The sequence below is a fragment of the Oncorhynchus gorbuscha genome, linkage group LG23 (genome assembly GCF_021184085.1).
Source record: "Oncorhynchus gorbuscha isolate QuinsamMale2020 ecotype Even-year linkage group LG23, OgorEven_v1.0, whole genome shotgun sequence".
Taxonomy (NCBI): domain Eukaryota; kingdom Metazoa; phylum Chordata; class Actinopteri; order Salmoniformes; family Salmonidae; genus Oncorhynchus; species Oncorhynchus gorbuscha.
In genome coordinates, this window is record NC_060195.1 from 21,457,760 (window position 1) to 21,483,539 (window position 25,780).

The 25,780-nt window shown below is 42.6% G+C and overlaps 2 protein-coding genes across 6 annotated transcripts in view; both read right to left on the reverse strand.

Moving 5' to 3' along the window:
• Positions 1 to 9,236, reverse strand: cenpu (centromere protein U). Of its 2 annotated transcripts, none has more exons than XM_046323122.1 (13): positions 7,021 to 9,236; positions 6,876 to 6,930; positions 6,514 to 6,619; positions 6,184 to 6,418; positions 5,899 to 6,019; positions 5,668 to 5,790; positions 5,341 to 5,461; positions 5,082 to 5,190; positions 4,915 to 4,993; positions 1,433 to 1,480; positions 1,187 to 1,248; positions 864 to 1,011; positions 1 to 444 (listed from the first exon to the last, which is right to left on the reverse strand). In XM_046323122.1, exons 1-13 carry the CDS (start codon positions 7,023 to 7,025, stop codon positions 319 to 321), a joined length of 1,338 nt encoding a protein of 445 aa, XP_046179078.1. In that variant the 5' UTR covers positions 7,026 to 9,236; the 3' UTR covers positions 1 to 318. The 2 variants fall into 2 exon arrangements, with proteins under 2 accessions (XP_046179078.1, XP_046179077.1); XM_046323121.1 differs by having other exon boundaries at positions 855 to 1,011.
• The window catches only part of LOC124010549 (long-chain-fatty-acid--CoA ligase 1-like), a 27,088-nt gene continuing 8,236 nt past the window's right edge, over positions 6,929 to 25,780 (reverse strand). For 2 of the 4 annotated variants that reach the window (XM_046323120.1, XM_046323119.1), the window contains exons 2-21: positions 22,575 to 22,821; positions 21,953 to 22,067; positions 21,801 to 21,865; positions 20,285 to 20,386; positions 20,009 to 20,108; positions 19,607 to 19,782; positions 19,323 to 19,355; positions 19,164 to 19,215; positions 18,943 to 19,016; positions 18,091 to 18,168; positions 17,766 to 17,900; positions 17,516 to 17,650; positions 17,284 to 17,379; positions 16,816 to 16,888; positions 16,483 to 16,571; positions 16,071 to 16,187; positions 15,003 to 15,146; positions 11,348 to 11,449; positions 10,936 to 11,007; positions 9,712 to 10,816 (exon numbers count right to left, since the gene is read on the reverse strand). In XM_046323120.1, the coding sequence (XP_046179076.1) occupies positions 10,676 to 10,816; positions 10,936 to 11,007; positions 11,348 to 11,449; positions 15,003 to 15,146; positions 16,071 to 16,187; positions 16,483 to 16,571; positions 16,816 to 16,888; positions 17,284 to 17,379; positions 17,516 to 17,650; positions 17,766 to 17,900; positions 18,091 to 18,168; positions 18,943 to 19,016; positions 19,164 to 19,215; positions 19,323 to 19,355; positions 19,607 to 19,782; positions 20,009 to 20,108; positions 20,285 to 20,386; positions 21,801 to 21,865; positions 21,953 to 22,067; positions 22,575 to 22,769 (2,094 nt within the window). In that variant the 5' untranslated portion in view covers positions 22,770 to 22,821 and the 3' untranslated portion in view covers positions 9,712 to 10,675. Of the gene's footprint in view, positions 6,951 to 9,711; positions 10,817 to 10,935; positions 11,008 to 11,347; positions 11,450 to 15,002; positions 15,147 to 16,070; positions 16,188 to 16,482; positions 16,572 to 16,815; positions 16,889 to 17,283; positions 17,380 to 17,515; positions 17,651 to 17,765; positions 17,901 to 18,090; positions 18,169 to 18,942; positions 19,017 to 19,163; positions 19,216 to 19,322; positions 19,356 to 19,606; positions 19,783 to 20,008; positions 20,109 to 20,284; positions 20,387 to 21,800; positions 21,866 to 21,952; positions 22,068 to 22,574; positions 22,822 to 25,780 lie in introns of those variants that run through there. The other 2 variants (XM_046323118.1, XM_046323116.1) reach the window with 2 other exon arrangements.

Consider the following 25,780-nt stretch of genomic DNA (forward strand, 5'->3'; position numbering starts at 1 on the left):
TACTCATTACTGAAACATTTATTTTAAAACACATACCTTACTTGAGATTTAATATACAAATCTCAAAAGGATCAACACTTTAAAAGAGTGTAGCATAATTTATCAGATACAACCAATACAGTATCTCCAAATATCATGAACATACTACCTGTAGAACATAAAGACAGGCTCAAACTATTGTACTTGATGAGAGCATGCATCTGCCCCTCAAAGTTTAATTGGCAGGATTATTCATTTAAAAAAAATTGTGTAGCAGGTCCACACGCAAATGAGATTGAAGAATGATTCATTTACACCATTTAGTTTGCAACTTGGAGCTCACTTGTTGTGAGCCACTCTGTCCAGAGCCTGTTGCAGCCTCTCGTTGACAGTCTTCAGCTGATCTTCAGTCCCCAGCACATCACGGGCCTCCAGGAGAAGAGCTGGTAGACTGGAGGGGCCATACTGTGGAATGAGAACAGATGTCAACAGAACAGTGCTTTAACTCACTTTAAGCTACTATAATAGGTTATTATCACTGCCTCTTATGTTCATAGCTTATAGTTTATAGCTCCATTCCTGTGTATTTTATTCCTCTAGTGTTGCCATTCTTAATTTTTTTTTTATAATTACAACTCTGCATTGTTAGGAAGTGCTTGTTAGCAAGCATTTCAAGGTAAAGACAACACCCGTCGTATTCGGCGCATGTGACAAATAACATTTTATTTGATTCATGTCCTCTAAAGACTCATCCATAAAAGTCTTTGGCCATAACTAAGAAACATTATTGTATGTGACTGGATGTCAGCATTAGGTTAAATCCTAAACTGTAACTAGATGAACAAGAACAGAAGGCTTGTTGTTGATGTCCTCACCTCCTCTACCTGGTTAGGGTGGGCTATTCTATGGTCCAGGTAGCTCTTGTGCAGGTGACCCAGATCCTTCAAGAAAGTGGTTCCCTTCCGTATGTCTGTTAGCCTCTGCTCAAGTCGAGACTGGTCCTTCTGCAGGGCCCTCAATTGGGCCTCACTCCTGGCAGAGAATAAGGGGATGTTTCACATTCTGTATTCTGTTTTGTGATGTAGTGTTGTTGGGTTATTATTACATGCCATATAATATAGAAATAAAACACATCACATTAACTGTTGCATTACTTCAGCAGTTAACCTTGCTTTAGCTCCATTTGCAAGAAGAAAAAAAAACATACCTTATAAGTTCATTTTTGGCCTCGAGCAACCTGGCTCTCTTACGGTTAATGGCAGCATTCATCTGAGAAAACAACAATAGGCTGATGACTGACTTCCTTAAATGAATATGATGGGACACAGTGAATATCCTAGTCGTCCTAGAATAACTACAGAACATGAGACGAGAGTATAACCACAGACACTCATGCCCACAGGCTTCCCAGGATCTAGTGTTTGAATAGTTCATATCTAAATAAAAGCTTTACCTTTGCGTTGTCCCTTTTCAGGAATTTTATCTCCTTTGAAGCAGTTATCTAAGGAAAACAAAAAATAAGAAAATGTGTTTATGAAAACGTTCAAATTTTCAACATACACAAGATAAGTTGTATACTTGAAAAGGTTGTTTTCTCTATAGTTTTTCACTGCCGTATGAACGTAATATATATAAATAATAATAATTGTGTATATATATATATATATATATACACACACACACACACACACACATATATATACAGTGCCTTGCGAAAGTATTCGGCCCCCTTTTTCAGTTTTTGATTTGTTAAAAAAGTTTGAAATATCCAATAAATGTCGTTCCACTTCATGATTGTGTCCCACTTGTTGTTGATTCTTCACAAAAAAAATACAGTTTTATATCTTTATGTTTGAAGCCTGAAATGTGGCAAAAGGTCGCAAAGTTTAAGGGGGCCGAATACTTTCGCAAGGCACTGTATATATATATATATATATATATATATATATATATATACACACACACAGTTGAAGTTTACATATACCGTAGCCAAATACATGTAAACTCAGTTTCACAATTCCTGACATTTAATCCTAGTACAAATTCCGTCTTAGGTCAGTTAGGATCACCACTTTATATTTTAAGAATGAAATGTCAGAATAATAGCAGAGAATGATTTATTTCAGCTTTTACTTCTTTCATCACATTCCTAGTGGGTCAGAAGTTTACATACACTCAATTAGTATTTGGTAGCATTGCCATTCAATTGTTTAACTTGCTAAGCTTGTGGAAAGCTACCCAAAATGTTTGACCCACAATCAGTTGGGTGAATTTTGGCCCATTCCTCCTGACAGAGCTGGTGTAACTGAGTCAGGTTTGTAGGCCTCCTTGCTTGTGCATGCTTTTTCAGTTCTGACCACAACATTTCTGTAGGATTGAGGTCAGGGCTTTGTGATGGCCACTCCAATACCTTGACTTTGTTGTCCTTAAGCCATTTTGCCACAACTTTGGAAGTATGCTTGGGGTCATTGTCCATTTGGAAGACCCATTTGCGACCAAGCTTTAACTTTCTGACTGATGTCTTGAGATGTTGCTTCAATATATCCACATAATTTTCCTACCTCTGATGCCATCTATTTTGTGAAGTGCACCAGGCCCTCCTGCAGCAAAGCACCCCCACAACATGATGCTGCCACCCCCGTGCTTCACGGTTGGGATGGTGATCTTTGGCTTGCAAGCCTCCCCCCTTTTCTTCCAAACATAACAATGGTCATTATGGTCTAACAGTTCTATTTTTGTTTCATCAGACCAGAGGACACTTCTCCAAAAGGTACGATCTTTGTCCCCATGTGCAGTTGCAAAACGTAGTCTGGCTTTTTTTAAATGGCGATTTTGGAGCAGTGGCTTCTTCCTTGCTAAGCGTCCTTTCAGGTTATGTCGATATTGAACTCGTTTTACTGTGGACATAGATACTTTTGTACCGGTTTCCTCCAGCATCTTCACAAGGTCCTTTGCTGTTGTTCTGGGATTGATTTATACTTTTCGCACCAAAGTACGTTCAACTCTAGAGACAGAACACATCTCCTTCCTGAGCAGTATGACGGATGAGTGGTCCCATGGTGTTTATACTCGCATGCTACTGTTTGTATAGGTGAACATGGTACCTTCATGCATTTGGAAATTGCTCCCAAGAATGAATCAGACTTGTGGAGGTCTACAATTATTTTTCTGAGGTCTTGGCTGATTTCTTTTGATTTTCCCATGATGTCAAGCAAAGAGGCACTGAGTTTGAAGGTAGGCCTTGAAATACATCCACAGGTACACCTCCAATTGACTCAATTAGCAAATCAGAAGCTTCTACAGCCATGCCATCATTTTCTGGAATTTTCCAAGCTGTTTAAAGGTACAGTCAACTTGTGTATGTAAACTTCTGACCCACTGGAATTATGATACAGTGAGTTAGTTGTAAGTGAAATCTGTCCGTAAACAATTGTTGGAAAAATTACTTGTGTCATGCACAATGTCCTAACCAACTTACCAAAACTCTAGTTAACAAGAAATGTGTGGAATGGTTGAAAAACAAGTTTTAATGACTCCAACCTAAGTGTATGTAAACTTCTGACTTCAACTTTATATATTAGTACCAGTCAAAAGCTTGGACACACCTACTCATTCTTTTCTACTCATGCTCTTCCTTGACTCTGCGGTCCAACTATCTCAATTGGGTTGAGGTCAGGTGATTGTGGAGGCCAGGTCATCTGATGCAGCCCTCCATCACTCTCCTTGATCAAATAGCCCTACACAGCCTGGAGGTGTGTTGAGTCATTGTGCTGTTGAAAAACAAATAAGCGCAAACCAGATGGGGTGGCGTATCGCTGCAGAATGCTATGGTAGCCATGGTGGTTAAATGTGCCTTGAATTCGAAATAAATCAGTGTCAACAGCAAAGCACCCCCACGCCTCACGGTGGGAACCACATGCGGAGATCATAATTTCACTTACTCTGTGTCTCACAAAGACAGCGGTTGGAACCAGAAATCTCAAATTTGGACTCATCAGACCAAAGGACAGATTGCCACTGGTCTAATGTCCATTGCTCGTGTTTCTTGGCCCAAACAAGTCTCTTCTTATTGGTGTCCTTTCGTAGTGGTTTCTTTGCAGCAATTTAACCACAAAGGCCTGATTCACGCAGTCTCCTCTGAACAGTTGATGTTGAGATCTGTCTGTTACTTGAACTCTGGAGCATTTATTTGGGCTGCAATTTCTGAGACTAGTAACTCTAATGAACGTATCCTCTGCAGCAGAGATAACTCTGGGTCTTCCATTCCTGTGGCAGTCCTCATGAGAGCCAGTTTCATCATAGAGCTTGATGGTTATTGTGACTGTACAAAGTTCTTGAAATTTTCCAGATTGACTGACTTTCATGTCAAAGTAATGATGGACTGTCGTTTCTATTTGCTTATTTGAGCTGTGCTTGACATAATATGGACTTGGTCTTTTACCAAATAGGGCTATCTTTAGTATACCACCCCTACCTTGTCACTACACAACTGATTGGCTCAAAGCATTAAGGAAAGAAATTCCACAAATTAACTTAACAAGGCACACATTAATTGAAACTCATTCCAGGTGACTACTTCATGAAGCTGGTTGAGAGAATGCCAAGAGTGTGCAAAGCTGTCAAGGCAAGGGGTGGCTACTTTGAAGAATCTCAAATATATTTAGATTCAACACTTTTTTGGTTATTACATGATTACATGTTTTATTTCATAGTGTTGATGTCCTCACTAGTATTCTACAATGTAGAAAATAAAGAAAAACCCTGGAATGAGTAGGTGTGTTCAAACTTTTGACTGGTACTGTGTGTGTGTGTGTATATATATATATATAGCTGGGCATCCTGAAGATGCACAACACTATAATAATTAAATAAATACACGCTTTTCCACCACTTGGTTTTGCAAAGTATGACAACTGGTCACCCAGAATGAGTTACCTTCTCTGTGAGTTGATCTTCAAAAGAGCTTGAGAGAGCATCTATTGCCTGCAATACTGCATTAGATTCCACTGCATCCCTGAATAAAAACAGGGAGAACATTTTTTACTTGAGATAATGATTACTTTAAAGATGTGTCTATCTATGCTAAACTGATGGGAACTCACATATACTCTGACACGAATTCCAAAAATGAGTCCAACACCACATCAAGATCAGTGGGATTTTTTACATTCCTTCGTTTCTGCTGGTCTTTTTTGGAAGGACCAGCACTTCCTGAAAAAAATACATGGATTAATTTCTGTGTTGTATATTTTACACAAATTAATTAAGTCATGCAGTGTGGCATTTCACTCAGGTGGTTTTGAGAGAGACTCATATGTCTGTCTGGGAGGATGTGGTGCTGAATAGATATGTAGCTGTTACCTGAGGAGGACTTCCCCCTCGTACCCAGCGAACTCCCCCTCGGACCCCGCGAACCCCTCTCAACTGAGGACTTCCTGTGCTTTCGCACATCGTCTGGTTTGTCCTTGTTCTGAATTGGATTCTGTGGGTGAGAGAACTGGTTGAGTTTCCCCTTTCCTTTGTAATCTGAAGGGTTGATGTGGTCAGGAAAAAGGCAACATATCCAAACAAAAAGTTGCAAATGTATCACAGATGACAAGGAAGGAGTACATGTTATTTTTTTAAAGGAAAAGGTGACAAACATCTCACATTTAGTCACTCACTGGGAAGAGCAGTAGCTGTTCTTACCCAACTAATATCCTCATCCGTCAGATTCTCTGAAGACAGGGATGTTCTACGTTTCTTATGAATAAGTTGAGGACTGGAGCCCGGAGCAGACACCTCAACTTCCTCCTCCTCGCCCGATGACCTCTGTTAGTAAGCAGTGATTAGGACATTAAGCTCATCACAGGCAACATAATGTAACACTGCTCTTAGCAACCGTGTCTTATGTTACTGCGATAGGGGATAATGTCATACCGAGTCATCCACTTCTGTGTCCTGTTTCTTTCTGACTGCGTTTTTCTGTGGTGCAGCAGGCCCGCTCTGAGCTTCTGTTAAATCCTCTTCACCTGCCCCTTCTGCAATCTCTTTTTGGGGCCTGACCATTATAAATGGAGGAAAAGGAACAGAATAAGTTTACAATTAGAACTTGTGCTCCATCGTTAGTGGATATTTTCTTATTTCCCCTCTCCTTCACTTCATAAAGAAATTAGAGCAAAGTTAACTAAAGTAAGTTCTCACATTGTGACAAGCAGGTTTTACCTGGCTTTTGGTTTGACATTTTTCTGTTGAGATCCCTTTGGCTGGACCACTTTGCTAGCTCTCCGTTTGGTCTGACCTCTCCCAGACAGTGTGGGTCTTTTTGGGGTCACACTATTAACCTTTTTGGATGGGCCCCATCTTCTCTTAGCTGCCCCCTCCTTCACCACTTCCTCTTTGTTTTGAGCCAAGTTGGGGCTGAAATCTTCCTCAAGGGCAGTGCTGTGCAGTGGGTTACCTGGGTGGTCAAATATAGTCATTTGTTGTAGAACATCTTGGCATTAATGATTTTTCGTACCCCCAAAAAACTATTTAGGTTTGTTTCCAACTCACCATAAGTATCACACTCATCAAGGAAACTGGCTTTCTCAATGGTAGAAACATTTGGGGAAATATGACTGTCCGTTGCTTTAGATTCCTGTGTATCTTTTGATGGACCCTGATGAGGTGAAAACAGAAGACAGCTAGCTAACGTTACAGTACCCAATGTTGCCCCTTTTCAATCCCTTGTAGCTAGCTAACGTTACAGTACCCAATGTTGCCCCTTTTCAATCCCTTGTAGCGAGCTAACGTTACAGTACCCAATGTTGCCCCTTTTCAATCCCTTGTAGCGAGCTAACGTTAGTTACCTAGGTATGTCTATGACATTTAACATACAATTAGTGAGACATTTGTAAATAGGTACTGTAACAAACCTCAACAAGCTCATATTGCACAAGTTTGAGCATCTTCGCCATTTGGCTTTTCTTACTGTGTGGAGGAGAGCAGACCTGTGAAACATGTGAACTTCATATCGTTAACGTTATTGCTTTTTCTTGTAGCTTGATTACTATTTGTTACCTCATGATGATTGATCGTTCAAAGATGAAAATGTAAGCTATTAGCTAGTTGTATACATACAATTTGCAAAATAACACTCAAAACAATGGTTATGCAAAAGTAGCAAACGATGAGTTTGCACGCCAGCTGCTTGTGATGTTTTTTTTGCGGATCTGCTGAATTTCTTTCGCGCAAAAAAAAGATTCGAAAATTCTCGCGAGACTAGTCAGACAATTACACTCATATGACCTTGACGAGATGGTGCCCTCTACTGGATCGGATGACTGGATCCATCAGACAAAACACTCATGTACGGATGGCTAGAACTACTCTCTGCCATTTTAAATAAATACACAAATCTGTTAATTGGGAACAGTTTTCCCCTTGGAAATCTATATTTATTTTTTACAAAACAAACAAATCCAAGACAACATAGTAGTCGAAATAATACATCAACACCAAGTTTAAACTATGCAATATTTCATATTAGCTACACTGTTTTTTTATCACTCAATTTTCACAATATGTGGTACATTTTGAAAACTCTAAGAACACTTTCAACTGACTGAGTAGAATAAACATAACCAAAATCACAATTCACTGCACCAAATCACTCAATTCAGATACATATTCAATCTATCCATCTGCTTTCAAAATGCAATATTCACTTTACTTTTGATATGATTTTTTTGTCATTCGTTAACAAACGATCACAAACTACTGAACCAAAAATGTGTATTTAACATATATAGTTTGATAACTGGTTAAAACTAGAAATGTGTAGTTTACATATATAGTTTGATAACTGGTTAAAACTAGAAATGTGTATCTTGTATTTTTTGACATTTGATTAAATGGTAGTTAAAATGATTAAATTGTGAGTATAACATTATCTGATGTATTGGGGACTAAACTAAATGTGCTCATACTATTTAATGGAAACCTTTGATTTAGCATAAATGAGTCAGTGGTGGAAGATGTGTGAAACCCCAATGAATGCAACATCAAAGGTTCTGAACATAAGATAGGGGGGCATTACAAGTGTTATCAGTTTGAGTTTTGAAAATAGACCACTTACATCTAAGAAATGTGCCAATTTGATTGAAAACTGTAAATCACATAACATCTGATGACACATGTGAAACAGGTTGTGCACATGAATCAAATAACACCACAACCTAATAAAAAGAGCTAACAATTCAATAAAATAATTCATTTGAATGACTTTTTCCCCACACAAATCATTTACACATATTGTATACCTTACAAAGATTGTCTATAGAAAGTCTAAATTCAAATGCATCTAAAGTAATGGTGTTGAATGAAATGAATAAGATGCTATAGTCCTTCCCAAGATTACATTGAACATTTTTACAATCACGGTTCTCGATCTCAAGCTTTCACATCATTGAACCACTGAAGAACTATGCAACAAAAACACATCCCCTATAAAGATAAATATCTATATATATCTAAGAAAGAAAAAAAAATCACATTTAGGCTTTAGTGTTTAGGTGTTTGTGTTGGAGGGTGTTCTGGAAAGTGAGAACATGTTGCCCTGAGAGTTGCAGTACAAAAGGAGGAGATGCCTGAGAACTCAGCACAAACCACTACTTCATTTGATGCTGATGCTTCATTCTGCAATAGTTGCAGGAGTCCATTAAAAAAAAACACTCCTTAAGGATTACACACATTCATGTATTGATACATCTTAACCTGAAAAAAAAAACATTCCTGAAATGATTTATTATGCAATACAAATCATTATCCTATAGCAGGGGTCTCTAATTACATTCATCCATATGCCAATTTGTTTCTTGAGCAGATGGTTGGGGTGCCAGAACATAATTACAAATCATTTGTAAAATGCAAATTGACTGGAAGAACCCGAAACAGACAAAAACATTCATTTCAACCCTTGATTACATTGGAATATGATCACATATTTAATACTTTGAAACAGCTTTTCTAAATTAAAATCACGTTGGAGATGATTCTGCCCCCCACCCCACTCCCAAAAATAAAATTGTGGAAATGTGTATTTGTTTGCTCAGAAAACTTGCCGGGACACCTATTGGGGTTACCCAGCCCTATAGAGTGGTAGATTTTCTACAGGTAGGCATGTATCCTAAGATATATTTCCCCTTTACACGGTTTCACCATCCCTTAAAGCCTATGATAACATCCAAAAGTCTTCGTTGGAATACATTGTATGTTTGCATATATATATATATATATATATATATATATATATATATATGATAACTAACGATTTATATATATCTAAGGCCCTAAAATTTACCAAAGACTCCAGCCACCCAAGTCATAGACCTATCTCTGCTACGGCACGGCAAGCAGTACTGGAGCGCCAAGTCTGGGACCTAAAGACTCCTTAACAGCTCCTAACACCAAGCCATAAGACTGCTAAAGAGTTAAATCAAATGACTACCCGAACGATATGCATTGACCCCCTTATTTATCTCTCTTGCACAGGCTCCATGTACACTCACTAGACTCGAACCACACACACACACACACACATTTACATTACATTTACATTTAAGTCATTTAGCAGACGCTCTTATCCAGAGCGACTTACACACACACACACACACACACACACACACACACACACACACACACACACACACACACACACACACACACACACACACACACACACACACACACACACACACACACACACACACACACACACACACACACACACACACACACACACACACACAAATCGCTGCTGCTATTCTGTTTATTATCTATGCATAGGCACTTTACCCCTACCTAAACGTACCGATTACCTTAATTACCTGGACTAACCCTGTACCCATGCACATTGACTCTTGACCTTGTTATTGTTAGCCCTGTTATTGTTATTTCTATTGTGTTACTATTTTTCCTTTAGTTTATTTAGCAAAGTTTTCATACTTAAAAAAAAAACTTGGCATCATTGGTTAAGGGCTCGTAAGTAAGCAATTCACAGTAAGATCTACCTACACCTGTTGTATTTGACACATGTAAAACGTGATTTGATTAGTAATATACATGATGGCACTGGACCGTGGTGGTTTACTGGTACCTCATTCACTTGACCTATTGAACATCACCAATTGACAACTAAGATGACTGACGTGCTCACAATACTCAACTAGTAGCAAGATAGATAGACAAGCTTTGGAAATGGAAGCCCTGAAAAATGAGAGCCAGGTGTGTCGCTTGTACTGTACACGAGAAGACTAATGAGGTATGGTATCATTTACTGACAGTTGCTATATACCAGTATATGGTATTATTTACAGTACTGATGCTATGTGGTATCATTTACTGACAGTTGCTATATACCAGTATATGGTATTATTTACAGTACTGATGCTATGTGGTATCATTTACTGACAGTTGCTATATACCAGTATATGGTATTATTTACAGTACTGATGCTATGTGGTATCATTTACTGACAGTTGAGGGTGACATCAAGAACAGTTTATTCTTCCCTAATGATCCTATTGTGTTTTGTTCCTATTCAGACAGAGAGCAACTGGTCATACAGGGTAAAGTGTATCCATAGACCAGACCTCACAGACATGTCCTCAATCAGTTTCATAGAAGAACTCTTCTACCAGCTCTGGTTACACCCTACCTTCCGTCCTCCCACTGTTCACATCTTGATCTTGGAGTAGAGTTTGTCGATGTGCTCCCTGAAGTAGTTCCGGAGTTCTGCTCTCTTGGCTTTCAGGGTGGGAGTGAGAAGTCCATTTTGGATAGAGAACATCTCTGTGAACAGGGTGATGTCCTTCACCTGATCAAAACAAGAGACATGAAACAGATAACAGTTATGTTCTCTAGTTAAGACCTGATATGTAATCAAACAGACTGTTAATATTCTCTCAAATATTTTGTCTAAGACTAACCCTTTACCTGCTCAAAAGATTTCAGACCACTGTCTTTTCCTAGTTTCAAGAGGTCTTCCAAGATGGCCTTCTTTACATCCTACAGAGACAAAAACACTTCATTTCAATGGTGTGAATTCTCCAACATATTCAAAGTCAATGTTCTATATCATCGAGGGGCAACTAGCGGCCAGCAACCCTCCCTTTTGTAGGTCCCCCCCGAGTTAAAAATAAATACATCTGCAGTTTCTCTTATGTCAGTCACTCAATTAACCCATGTCAGTTAACATTTTTTGATTGTTAAGTTAGTCTAGCCAGCTATCATGGTCCAACTACAGACCAGGGGATCCACATTGACATCCCTCTTCTATATGGAACGAAACTGTTGAAAATATATCAAGTCTAAATTGTGAATCGGTGCAGATGGTCAGTGGTCCTACCATGTTGTTGCATAGGTCTCCGTAGGATCCCTCCAGTCCTCTCTTCTTGGCCCAGCCAGGAAGGAAGTCAGGATCTGGCACAATGATGGCTACTAGGCATGCCTGGAGGAGAAAAACAACATTATAGCTGAGGGCTGTGCATTCTCACTCTGTCCACCTCATTTCCCAATGTTGCCATTAGCACAGCCAAACACGGAAGAGAAGGATTCGACTCCCACTTTACTTCCCTACTGCAGTGTGCCAGTGGCAAACTTGTCAGAGTAAATTCTTTGAAAGAGTCAATTTATAGAGTATAAAAGTAAACAAGTGTATAAGTGTAATTTCATTATTTTTTTTTAAATTCAAGTTCGCTAACGTTAGCTAGACCTACTAGTAGGCTAGGTCTGTTGTGATAAAGTAAGTTGTGTCAGAGTTAAGGCCCGGGCCATCCACCAAGCCGATAATGATAGCTAACGATAAATTACAGGCTATGTAACTATAAAACATTGGTGAGCATCCCCACTAGAGGAATGTTTATCCTTTTACATTCCTACACCTGTCAATCAACTGATCAACGCATCCTACTGCACACTTCCTATTAATAAGGAGGTAACACAGATACTGGTTCAGACCATTCAGTGCTTTCGTGGTGTGTTCATCGTCAGTGACAACGGCAAATAATACTTCAATGTACAGTTCATTCGGAAAGAATTCAGACATGGACTTTTTCCACATTTTGTTACATTACAACCTCATTCTAAAATGTATTAAATCATTGTTTCCCTCTTCAATCTATACACAATACCCCGTAATGACAAATCAAAAACGTGGTTTAGACATTTTTAATTTACACAAGTATTCATACCCTTTGCTATGAGACTCAAAATTGAGCTCAGGTGGATCCTGTTTCCATTGATCATCCTTGAGATGTTTCTACAACTTGGGAGTCCACCGGTGGTAAATTCAATTGATTGGACATGATTTAGAAAAGGCACACACCTGTCTATATAAGGTCCCACTGTTGACAGTGCAGGTCAGAGCAAAAACCAAGCCACGAGGTCGAAGGAATTGTTTGCAGAGCCCCCGAGGCAGGATTGTGTTGAAGCACAGATCTGGGGAAGGGTATCAAAAACATGTCTGCAGCATTGAAGGTTCCCAAGAACACAGTAGCCTCCCTCATTCTTAAATGGAAGACTTTTGGAACCACTGAGAGTCTTCCTAGAGCTGGCCACCCGGCCAAACAGGAACCCGATGGTCACTCTGACAGAGCTCCAGAGTTCCTCTGTGGAGATGGGAGAACCTTCCAGAAGGACAACTGTCTCTGCAGAACTCAACCAATCAGGCCTTTATGGTAGAGCGGCATGATGGAAGCGACTCCTCAGTAAAAGGCACATGACAGCCCGCTTGGAATCTACCAAAAGTTACCTAAAGCACTCAGATCATGAGAAACAAGATTCTCTGGTCTCTTGAAACCAAGATTGAACTCTTTGGCCTGAAAGCCAAGTGTCACGTCTGGAGGAAACCTGGCACCATTCCTACGGTGAAGCATGGTGGTGGCAGCATCATACAGTGGGGATGAAAATAGCTGTGCAGTGACGCTCTCTGCCCAACCGGACAGAGCTTGAGAGGATCTGCAGAGAAGAATGGGAGAAACTCCTCAAATACATGTGTGCCAAACCTATAGCATCATACCCAAAAAGACTTGAGGCTGTAATCACGACCAAAGTTGCTTCAACAAAGACCTAAGTAAATGGTCTGAATACTTAGGAAAATGTGATACTTCTGGAAGGGGTTTAAATACATTTGCAAACATTTCTAAAACCTGTTTTAGCGTTGTCATTATGTATTGTCCATAGCCGACGTCACTGCTGTTTACAGCCTAACTTGAATAACCTCTCACACCTGTTGTTTCATGTCAAAATAATGGCAGAGGCAAACAGCTTAGACCTGGTCATGTAACCATTTGGATCAGTTTTGGTCTATTCTGGACAGTTTAGGTCAGAAAGGTACATTAGGACACTCAAGGTGTTGTCAGGATGCAGTGTTAAGACAGACCTACTATAGGACAATATGGCCTACTACAGGATAACCTGCATCTCTCCTCCAACAGGCTGAAGAAAATAAGTCGAAATAAGTGTCCAACAAGCTTTTGTAGTGTGGGTTTTCCTGGGACCCACAAGATGTAGGAGGATTTGCCATGGCAGCGGAGAAGCCAGGTGCGTAAATGCTCTACAGAACAATGAAGACAGACAGGTGCGTAAATGCTCTACAGAACAATGAAGACAGACAGGTGCGTAAATGCTCTACAGAACAATGAAGACAGCCAGGTGCGTAAATGCTCTACAGAACAATGAAAACAGCCAGGTGCGTAAATGCTCTACAGAACAATGAAAACAGCCAGGTGCGTAAATGCTCTACAGAACAATGAAAACAGCCAGGTGCGTAAATGCTCTACAGAACAATGAAAACAGCCAGGTGCGTAAATGCTCTACAGAACAATGAAAACAGCCAGGTGCGTAAATGCTCTACAGAACAATGAAAACAGCCAGGTGCGTAAATGCTCTACAGAACAATGAAAACAGACAGGTACCGTAAATGCTCTACAGAACAATGAAGACAGACAGGTGCGTAAATGCTCTACAGAACAATGAACAGACAGGTGCGTAAATGCTCTACAGAACAATGAACAGACAGGTGCGTAAATGCTCTACAGAACAATGAAGACAGACAGGTGCGTAAATGCTCTACAGAACAATGAACAGACAGGTGCGTAAATGCTCTACAGAACAATGAAGACAGACAGGTGCGTAAATGCTCTACAGAACAATGAAGACAGACAGGTTAGAGATGTAGCCTCTCACCTAAATTAGAAGCATATGCATATTAGCCCATAATTCATAAGCTCAATGTTAAGCTTAATACTGCAGTGAATAGCCAGTCGATTTACACAGCAAAATAAAAAAATACTTTATCGGATAAGGAAATCATAGGTTAGGTAGCCTACACTATGTCCGGCGCCGAGGCTGTGGCGTGCCGGGTCATCAGCTTGAAATGCTACCTTATTGTTTCAGCTTTTTAGGGACAAGAAATGTATCCTACCTAGACTACAACAACACAATGTAATGAAGAACGTTATTGTTTTCAAGTGAGTGCAAACTGTAGTCTAGGCTGTAAACTGCAGTGAATAACCACTACAAAAGCCTGGCGTTTTAAATGCATATTCATTTAGAAATAACTGCATCTAGCCTGCCTGATTGGGCAAATATTTTTTTCTCATCATTTAGCCTACAAGGTCCAGGCACATTAGCAGGACAGTAATATGGCGTATTTTGTCATGATGTATCAACTAACAGAAACATGCTAATGCAGGGATTTCTAGCGGGGTGCATACAAATTATTATAATGCTCAAGCGCGGAGAAAGTCGTATCCATAGGTTCTGCGTTTGGCTTCAGTGCTTTAAAAGCGTTTAAAAAATGAGGTTGATACCAGGGTCGTATTCATTAGGACTAAACATAGCAAAACGTTTAGCATCTAAAAAAAAAGGTTAAAAAAAAGGGTGTTTCTTATTGGACAGTCCAGGTAGTACCTCCCAGTTTCAGTCCCTTAACTTTCTAATGAATATGACCAAGTAGTATATCCATTTTCCTTATGGACACAGTATCAATCCCTCCTTACCTGTAGGCTGTCCCCATGCACAAAGACCTGGGCCACTGCGTCACTCCTGGTGTAGATATTCTCTATCTTCTCTGGTGCAATGTACTCTCCCTGGGCCAGCTTGAAGATGTGCTTCTTCCTGTCCACAATTCTCAAAGTGCCGTTCTGTACACAAATATGAGAGATCGTAATAAGAGTGTTATGAAACACTAGGCGGATATAGAGGCTGTACACACACTCGGTGGCCAGTTTATTAGGTACACAAAAATGGTGAGTCATGTTGTCGTGGCTTGGTATATCTAAAAGCAGGCATACCGGCATCCAATTACTGTTTGATTGAATGTTAGCATGGGCAAAACAGAAACCCAAGCAGCTTTGAATGTGGTATGATAGTCGGTGCCAGGCGTGCCGGATCCAGTATCTCAGAAACGGCTGCCTTCATGGGCTGTTCACCCAGGACAGTGTCTAGGGTTTACCCAGAATGGTGCGACAAACAAAAAACATCCAGTCAGTGGCAGTCCTGTGGGCGAAAACAGCTTGTTGATGAGAGAGGTTGAAGGAGAATAGCAAGTATTGTGCAAGCTAACAGGCGGACAAATAACGGCGCATTGCAACAGTGGTGTGCAGAACGGCATCTCAGAACGCACAACTTGTCGGTCTTTGTCATAGATGGACTATTGAAGCAAACGACCACAGCAGGTTCCACTCCTATCAGCTAAAAACAAGAAGTCCCTCCAGTGGACACGCCCTCACCAACACTGGACAACTGAGGAGTGGAAGAACGTTGCCTGTTCCGATGAATCTCGGTTGCTGTTGAGTCAGAATCTGGCGTAAGCAGTATGAGTCCATGGCCCATCCTGCCTGGTGTGAATGGTACAGGCTGGTGACGGGTGTACTGCTTTCCAATCTGTAGAAACTGTGTGATGCCACTGCGTCAGCATGGACCAACATCCCTGTGGAACATTTCCCGACTTGTAGAATCCAAGCCCCCCAAAGAATTCAGGCCGTTCTGGATGCACAGGGGGGTCCGACCGGTACTAGATAGGTACCTAATAAACTGGCCTAGGTGTGAGTGAGTTACACACTCACCGGTAACCACTTGCCAATGTCCCCTGTGTGGACCCAGCCATTAGCATCAATGGCCTCCTCCGTCTTCTCTGGGTCCTTCAAGTAGCCCAGAAACACGTTAGCTCCTTTCACACACACCTGGAAAAAAACACACACACATCCTATAGACTTAGTGCATGGAGTGTAAAGGGGATATGACCCATTTCAATGTTGATGAGGTAAACACTGCAAATACACAATCTTTACATTCTGAATGCATCCTAAATGGCACTCTATTCCCTTTATAGTGCACTGCTTATGACCAGAGGCCCTTGTCAAAAGTAGTTCACTATAAAGGGAGTAGGGTGCCATTTGTGACAGACTTCAGTAGAGTAACTGCTTCATGTTAAACAGCGCCACTCGGTACCAAGGGCAATGCCAGGCTCCCACCCACCTCTCCCTCTCCATTGGCAGCAAGGTAGTTCATCTCAGCCACATCGACCAGCTTCACCGAGTTACACGGCAAGGGCGCTCCAACATGACCTGGGGAGGGAAGCACAGAAACAGCCCAGACAGAGTTAGCCTCCATAACACAACTAGCCTATGTCCCAAATGGCACCCTATATAGTGCACTACTTTTGACCAGAGCCTTATGGAATAGGGTGCCATACCTCACAGGACCCCCAGGGGGAGTTGGTGACTGGCTATAGTATACAACCTCTCTCCATAAACGGGATGACTAATGTGTGTGACGGTTACTGTAACGGTGGGGAAGTGTGTTCGTTACCTGCTGTCCAATCCCCTGGTACTGTCATTGTGCAGCCCGCTGTGCATTCAGTCTGTCCATACCCCTCATACAACTGTTAAAGGAAAATAGACTTTTTTGGTACCGTTTCCATTATTTTTATGTACGATGCAGGACTGGGTCTGTCCTAGACATTGCATGGGAGTCTTGTATTGATAACATACCACTGGATTTCATTCATATCAATACCAAACTGACAGGCAAATTTCTACCTGAGAAACTTCAATTGTCTTGAATGGTATGTTAACCATTTACCCATCATGTGACTTTCAGAGCCTGGACCTTGCACCAACTAGTCCAACACAAACGTATAGCCCCTACAAACCACTTTAATGGCCTGGAACACTCATGAGATCCTACAGCTGGGCATCAGTATACCACCACACTACAACCTCCGCTGGCGCTATCCAATCCCAGAATGCACCAGTGGAGACCCTAAGACAGACTCACTTGGCAGCCCAGCGCGGCTCGCAGGAACGTCAGCACCGTGGCAGACACGGGGGCAGCACCTGTTATCATCAGACGCACCCGTCCTCCCAGACTGGCCTACAGGGGGCACCAGCGAGAGACTAGAATCAGGAGGTCATTAAAATGGCTGGACAAGTTTTAGACATGTTTTACTATGTGCCATTCAGTGATCTGAGAAGCATAGCAGTTCTCTGTCAGGGAGGAGATACAGTACCTGCACTTTCCTAAAGATGAGTTTGTCCCAGATGCTGTCCCTCCTAATGATGCCACTGAGCAGCTCAGCCTCTTTCCTTTTAAAGGCAAAGTCCAGCACCCACCTCTTCAGAGAGGTGTTAGCCTGCCCATAGATCTGAAGACAGGGTGTTATGAGGTCAAAATAAAGCAACAACTGTAGTCAACACGAGAGCTGTAGCAGGCAGCAGGGCATTACAGGAAACGTAGTTAGGAGAGTCAGTGTTTCTCACCTTGTCGAACATCCTGTTGAGGAGGCGTGGCACCACAGGAAACACTGTAGGCCTCAAGGTGGTGATGTCATCCATCAGCAGGCGGATGTCTCCCTGGAAGAAACCAATCCTCCCCCCATGCACCAGAATGACTCCCTGGGGTGAGAGGTCAGAGGTTAGAATAGCACAGACGTGGAAAGGACAAATGATGTGTAAAACTCAAAACAGGTCTGTAGATATGGGACCATATCTGGAAAAAAAGTATCACGCATTTACTTTGTAGTAGAAGAATTTGAAGGTCAGAGGACTTACAGTAGCACAAAGATAGAAAAGCATGGATACATACCTCTACAACTCTCTCGAACATATGAGCAAGGGGCAGGTAGGATATATGAACATCGTGGTGGTCTAATATGAGGTGATCCTAAAGGATACACACGCACAACAAAAACACATAGAACAAAGGGAGATAATGAGACCCCCTACAACCACCACCCGCTCAAAAATGTGTGCCAGAGGCAGGTATGACAGCAGTACATCCTCGTGGTTAGGCAGGCAACAGGCCTGGAGCCCACAGAACCAGAGGAGAGTAGATGAGAGGACAGAAGCTGGTGGGCCAGAGCAGCACAGAAAGACAGAGACACACCGGGTTAGCATGTTAGCGCTGAAACAGATACACCGGGTTAGCATGTTAGCGCTGAAACAGATAGACCGGGTTAGCATGTTAGCGCTGAAACAGATAGACCGGGTTAGTGCTGAAACAGATACACTGGCATTAGCAGAGAGGAAAGAAAGAGGTTCAGAAATAAGTTACAGCACAAATAGCTTAGCAGTAAATCTTGGCACTTTCATAAAAGGAGGTAGAGTAAGACAGACAAGCCAGACACAATAGAGACAAGGTTTCACAGCACAATTTGTCAGACAGCAACAGACAGTCCTCATGAGTATGTGGGTATCATATTAGATGGCAAGACAGTGTTTATACATGACTAGGTTGGGCGTAAACATGATATTTGACACCATCTTTCCTCACAATCATTAGCTCGTATGGTTCACAACGACAGGAAACATTTGAATACCAAGGGGCTGAAGTGACTATATCCTGAACTATGGGAGTTAAACTGCGGAGAAGACGATGCACAAACCTATTTGCTCACATATGTGTTAGTCGTAAAAGAACACTGTTCTATTGTTTTACCTCAATGACTTTGATGAAGGCAGAGCAGTTGGAAGCAACATTTCCATGTGTCAGCATGGCTCCCTTTGGGTTCCCTGAGGAGGACAACACAAAAATGAGAGACTAGCCTCATACATGTGGACACATTAAAACAGCACTCTTCAGATAGAGCCACACAAGAAGGCCATAGAGGCCATCTTAGGACAGTGCTCCATTTGGCATTGGATCATACAATGGCGTACCTGTGGTTCCACTGGTGAAGCAGACAACAGCCATGTCTTCAGGACTGGGAGGCTGCAGAGGGCAAAGGGTCACAGGTCAAAGAACTGAATGAATGAAGGTGAAATCAACTTCAATCAATATGGGGCAGGAGGGAGGGACAGATGGGTATCTTTACTCACAACTGGTTGGTGGTGGTGGGCCTTGCCGATAGCCTAGAAGAAGACAACATGAATGAACGTAGCTTGAATATGTAGTAGCACAAGCTAGTCTCATGGGACAACACCAGATTGTAGGACTTCACTTGTGGTAAAGACAGACGCAAAACAACGCAATTCTAGACTGCGCCTACCTAAAGTCTGCAGTTTAGCACACAAAAGCAAAAGCTCCAAGAATTTGAAGCAAATTTAGTTCCGAAAGTGGTAAAACAGACAGCCAAGTTATAAGTCAGAGTTTCTCCCCTCACCTCCACTTGGCTCAGGCTGAGAATTTCGATGCCACAGTCCTTCCCCTTGGCCACCAGCTCATCATCAAAGGGCTCCATGAGGATGATGGTTCTGACACGGTGCTCGCTGCCAGAGACGCACTCCAGGACCAGCCTGGCCTTCTCAGGAACGTCACACAGTATGCTGGAAATGTTGGCTGTGTGCACGTGTACATACACAGAGAGGAGAGAGAGAGAGACAGAGAGAGGAGAGAGAGAGAGGAGAGAGACAAAGAGAGTGAGAAAGAGAGAGGTAAATAGGGTCAACCGCCAAACCCACAAGAAATTCTCTCTCAACGAGATAAGCTGGGCATACAAAAGCTGATGGAAATATTACAATTGAAATGTATTCTTATTTGAGAGCTTCTCTTGGTTGTTGCTCACCCTTGTCGATGACATAGGCGATCGCCTCAGTGCCCAGAGTGTCATACAGGGGCACAGCCACCAGGGAGAAGGTATAGCAGGCCAGCTCAGCGATGGTCCACTGCAGACACACAGCGCATATGAATCAAACCAGTCTTATATTGCTTCTATAGAGTAATGCCTGTGTAGTATTTACCCCACATGTAGCAGATTCAGAATGAACCAGTTGAACGTGGTTAACATTGTATGGGACTGTCCTATTTCATGACGTACTGCTCTTCAAGTGGTCTTGCTCACCTCTGGTCGGTTCTGAGCGAAGATGCCAATGAACTGGTCTTTGGTTTTAGTGTGTCCCCTGTGGAGCAGCGCTGAGCCCAGGTTCTCTGCCTTCTCTGCTACCTGGGGATGGAGGGGACACAGCTCGTTATTTAACTCGGCAAGTCAGTTTAGAACAAATTCTTATTTACAATGACGGCCTACCACAGCTAAACCCTAACCCGTAAGACACTGGGCCAATTGTGCACCGCTTTATAGAGGGCACACAGCTCTTTATGGAAGGGGTGGAGGGCACATAGTTCATTAGGGGAGGGGTGGAGAGAGAGACAGACAGAGACAGAGAGAGGCCCAGTGTCGTATTCTTTAGGGATGGGGTGGAGGGCACATAGTTCATTAGGGGAGGGGTGGAGAGAGAGACAGACAGAGACAGAGAGAGGCCCAGTGTCGTATTCTTTAGGGATGGGGTGGAGGGCACACAGCTCTTTAGGGATGGGGTGGAGGGCACACAGCTCTTTAGGGATGGGGTGGAGGGCACACAGCTCTTTAGGGATGGGGTGGAGGGCACACAGCTCTTTAGGGATGGTGTGGAGGGCACACAGCTCTTTAGGGATGGTGTGGAGGGCACACAGCTCTTTAGGGATGGTGTGGAGGGCACACAGCTCTTTAGGGATGGTGTGGAGGGCACACAGCTCTTTAGGGATGGTGTGGAGGGCACACAGCTCTTTAGGGATGGTGTGGAGGGCACACAGCTCTTTAGGGATGGTGTGCAGGGCACACAGCTCTTCAGGGATGGGGTGGAGGGCACACAGCTCTATTTATTTAAACTTTATTTAACTAGGCAAGTCAGTTAAGAACACATTTTTATTTTCAATGACAGCCTGGGAACAGTGGGTTAACTGCCTTGTTCAGGGGCAGAACAACATATTTTGTTTTATCTTATCAGGTCGGGGATTCGATCTTGCAACCTTTCAGTTACTAGTTCAACGCTCTAACAACTAGGCTACCTGCCGCCCCAGGGGAGGGTGGGGTGGAGGGCAAACAGCTCTTTAGGGAAGGGGTGAAGGGCACACCGCTCGTTAGGTAGTTAATGATACACACTCCAGGATGGATGACTCAGCAAAACACCTGGGACATATTCATTAGTACACACTGTAGCAAAACATTTTGCGGTGGAAAATTATTTAGCAAGAACGGTTTCTTATTGGACAAGTTCAGGTAGTCCCTCTCTGTTTGGTGTCTAGTGAATATGACCCTGCGGTCTCAGAGGAGAGGGGGAACACTAGGAAGAGTGACAGAGGACTGTAAGTTCCTCACTGGGGGAGGGGAATCCCTTGTGGTTTGGATGGGAGTGGCTGGCTTTCTGTTTAAATAGAGCACTCAGACACACCACGGGGCCCTGTAGACTATCTAATTATGATAGAATAGTGCACCAAACTATCTTTGACTGCCTAAAACTACATTTGGTATAAGATCTAACCAGAAATATATTAATCATACTATAAAAAGAGAAAGTGACAGATTAATGTTGTTGTCCTACCTCGGAGTATGACAGCCACTCATAGGACTGGCTTGGTTGTCTTGCTCCAAGACAGGGACCATTGTCTAGTGGAAAACACACAATGAACATTTCAAATCACCTCAACGTCATAGTCGGTCAAGTCTACACAAGGTGCTTAGCGAGACACTCACTGGAGACCCGTGCGCCCCGGAGGAAGAACTCATACATGGTCTTGGCGTCGTTGTACAGGTGGGTCATGTGTTTGTCGCTGTCCATCAGCGCTGATCGGCGGGCATACTCTCCTCCCTGACAGGAAACACAATAAACAGCCATCATACAGGCGACTAGCTCACTGTCTGACTACAATAGGTATGAACCAAAGACATCGGCACAAACACCAAGATTTCAAACCGAGGAACTCCTCTGTGTGCTAATAGTATAATGACTAACGGTGGAGAAGGTTGTTCATTGTGCTCATCCATCCTGTTCATTTCTGTCAGTGTGAAGCATTGTGTTTACTCACTCAAGTATAGCTACACACGCATCAAACTAAGCTGGCCAACGCCTTTTCTGGGCCAAGTGTGGTGGGTACGCTCCACCCATGACATAATGCCTCTCAGGCTGGCATATTCAGCCCTTACTATGACTCATGAAGTGAGGTTTTACTTGAAGAGGCTAACTTGATGCAGGGCTGAAAGTAACGAGAAAAAACGCGTACCTCTTTACACATAATGATACTTTCAGGCATTGCCACGTCATACAGAAAGCATGCCATGTCCTTTACAATAGCAGGTCGGTGCCTACTCTCCTTACCGGAACCTCGACGGACTGCATTTTCAGGTCGCATGGTGGCTTCAGGGCCTTGGGCCGGGTGGTGTACCAGTAGGTTGTGAGAGCAGCAAATGCCCCCACACCCACCAACGTGTGTGTGGACAGACTGCGCAGGTACTGCCGCACCTCATCCAGCTCGGGGAAGCGCAGCTGATTCAGGAGCTGCTGGGCTTGCATGGTTGGGCCTTTGCTAGCGTCTGTCTGTCTGTCTGTCTGTCTGTCTGTCTGTCTGTCTGTCTGTCTGTCTGTTGGGAAGAAGAGGCATTGTTAAATTAACATAGTACGTGACTATGTCCTAAACCATCAAACAAATTTCCTCCTGGTGGGAAATCAAATAATTAATAAATCGAATCATAATCCCTATCCTAAAAAGGTCCATTTCTATGTTAGTTAGCTACTAGCTTAACATGTACTAAGCAGGGAACACTGGTTGTGAAATCAAATCAATGTTTGTCACGTGCGCCGAATACAACAGGTGTAGACCTTACAGTGAAATGCTTACTTACAGACTAACCAATAGTGCAAAAAAGGTATTAGGTGAACAATAGGTAAGTCAAAATGTTTTTAAAAAACAGTAAAAAAGACAGTGACAAATAACAGTAGCGAGGCTATATACAGACACCGGTTAGTCAGGCTGATTGCGGTAGTATGTACATATCCATATGCTACTCTATATTTAAAAGATCATACTCTCGCTGTAAACATTCTCAGGTTTGAAATTCCCATGGCATGATTTCAGCATTCATTCACTAATAGCTAGTCTTATCCTCTGTGTGATACTACTAGTCTGTAGAACAATGGGTTCACTATGCTCTCCAATAACACGCTCTCTTTCTTTCTCTAGTAATAGGTAGGGACAGGAACATTTATCAGTGTTGTCATGAAAACACACAGAGCAGAGGGTCCTTTATAGTGAGTGTAGGGTTGTGGTTCTATTGAACTTTGGAGCAGATAGTGGCCTACATCCCAGCGACCAAGGTGGATTAACCCACTAGAGTCTAAACTTGCCTAAACCTGGGGGGGGGGGGGGGGGGGGGGGCTACTAAACCAACATATGGAATTGCTTTCAGACGCCATCAGGTATAAAAAAATATTTGATGAAACTAGAATTACGATCATGTCTCTTCGACCAGATTTCCTAAAATAAGTTCACTTTTAGCTGAATTCCCGATTATTATTTTTTGTTGCCAAAAAACAGTGCATTCGGAAAGTATTCAGACCCCTTTACTTTTTACACATTTTGTTACGTTAAAGCCTTATTCTAAAATTATATTTTTAATTCCCCTAATCAATCAACACACAATACCCCATGATGATAAAGCAAAAATGTATTGCAAAAAAAAATTAATGTAAATAAAGCTATTTCTAAGTATTCAGACCCTTTGCTATGAGACTCTAAATTGAGCTCAGGTGCATCCTGTTTCCATTGATCATCCTTAAGATGTTTCTACAGCTTGATTGGAGTCCACCGGTGGTAAATTCAATTGATTGGACATGATTTGGAAAGGCACACACACCTGTCTATATAAGTTCCCAGTGCATGTTCATAGCAAAAACCAAGCAATGAGGTCGAAGGAATTGTCCGTAGAGCTCCAAGACAAGATTGTGTTGAGGCAGAGATCTGGGGAAGGGTACCAAAATATTTCTGTAGCATTGAAGGTCCCCAAGAACACAGTGGCCTCCATCATTCTTAAATGGAAGAAGTTTGGAACCACCAAGACTCTTCTTAGAGCTGGCCACCTGGGCCAAACTGAGCAAACGGGGGAGAAGGGTCAGGGAGGTGACCAAGAACCCGATGGTCACTCTGACGGAGCACCAGAGTTCCTGTGTGGAGATGGGAGAAGCTTCCATTAGGACAACCATCTCTGCAGAACTCCACCAATCAGGCATTAATGGTAGAGTGGCCAGACAGAAGCCACTCCTCAGTAATAGGCATGACAGCCTGCTTGGAGTTTGCCAAAAAGGCACACAAAGGACTCTCAGACCATGAGAAACAAGTTGAGCTCTATGGCCTGATTGCAAAGTGTCACATCTGGAGGAAAACTGTCACCATCCCTACGCTGAAGCATGGTGGTGGCAGCATCATGCTGTGGAGATGTTTTTCAGCTGCAAGATACTGGGAGACCAGTCAGGATCGAGGGAAAGATGAGTGGAGCAAAGTACAGAGAGATCCTTGACGAAAACCTGCTCCATAGTGCTCAGAACTTCGAAGGTTCACCTTCCAACAGGACAACGACCCTAAGCACACAGCCAAGGCAATACAGGAGTGGCTTCGGGACAAGTCTCTGAATGTCCTTGAGTGGCCCAGCCAGAGCCGGACTTGAACCTGATCAAACATCTGTTGAGACCTGAAAATATCTGTGCAGCGATGCTCCCCATCCAACCTGACAGAGCTTGAGAGGATCCGCAAAGAAGAACTGGAGAAACTCTCCAAATACAGGTGTGCCAAGCTTGTAGCATTGTACCCATGAAGATGCGAGGCTGTAATCGCTGTCAAAGGTGCTTCAACAAAGTACTGAGTAAAGGGTCTGAATATTTAGGAAAACATGATATATCCGGAGGGGGGGGGGGATAAAATACATTTGCAAACATTTCAAAAACCTGTTTTCACTTTGTCATTATGGGGTAGTGTGTAGATTGATGAGGGGGCTTTAACGTAACAAAATGTGGAAAAGGTCAAGGGGTCTGAATACTTTACGAATGCACTGTCACACACATATTTAATAAACTTCAAGGGGCCCCAAAAAATTATAATATAATTGCGGGCGACCTGTTGCCGCCCTCTTGCCAACACATCATATCCAGTCAAACAAGTGATTCAATCCACATCAGTTAGCTAGATAGTGTTTCATTCTAACGCCAACAGCCCTGGGTTCAGAACATGGAGGTGATGGCCCCCATGCAGTGCCAGCAGTGGATCATGCCTAGCAGGCAGGAGGAATGTGTGCCTTTGACATATCCCTATAGGACCAACATGACTTCTCACCTACTTCTTCTGTCTATTATTGTCCCATGCATTTATTCTCAGACTGTTACACGCAGACACATCACCTGCTGCTAGAAAGATACACAACCCAAGGAGGACAAGTCTTGTCAGGCCCCACGCTTTCCTGTCAAGTAGGCTATTTGATAGAATTTGAAGACAGTGTGGTGGAAGTGGCATAATAACGGACTGACCAATTTATAAG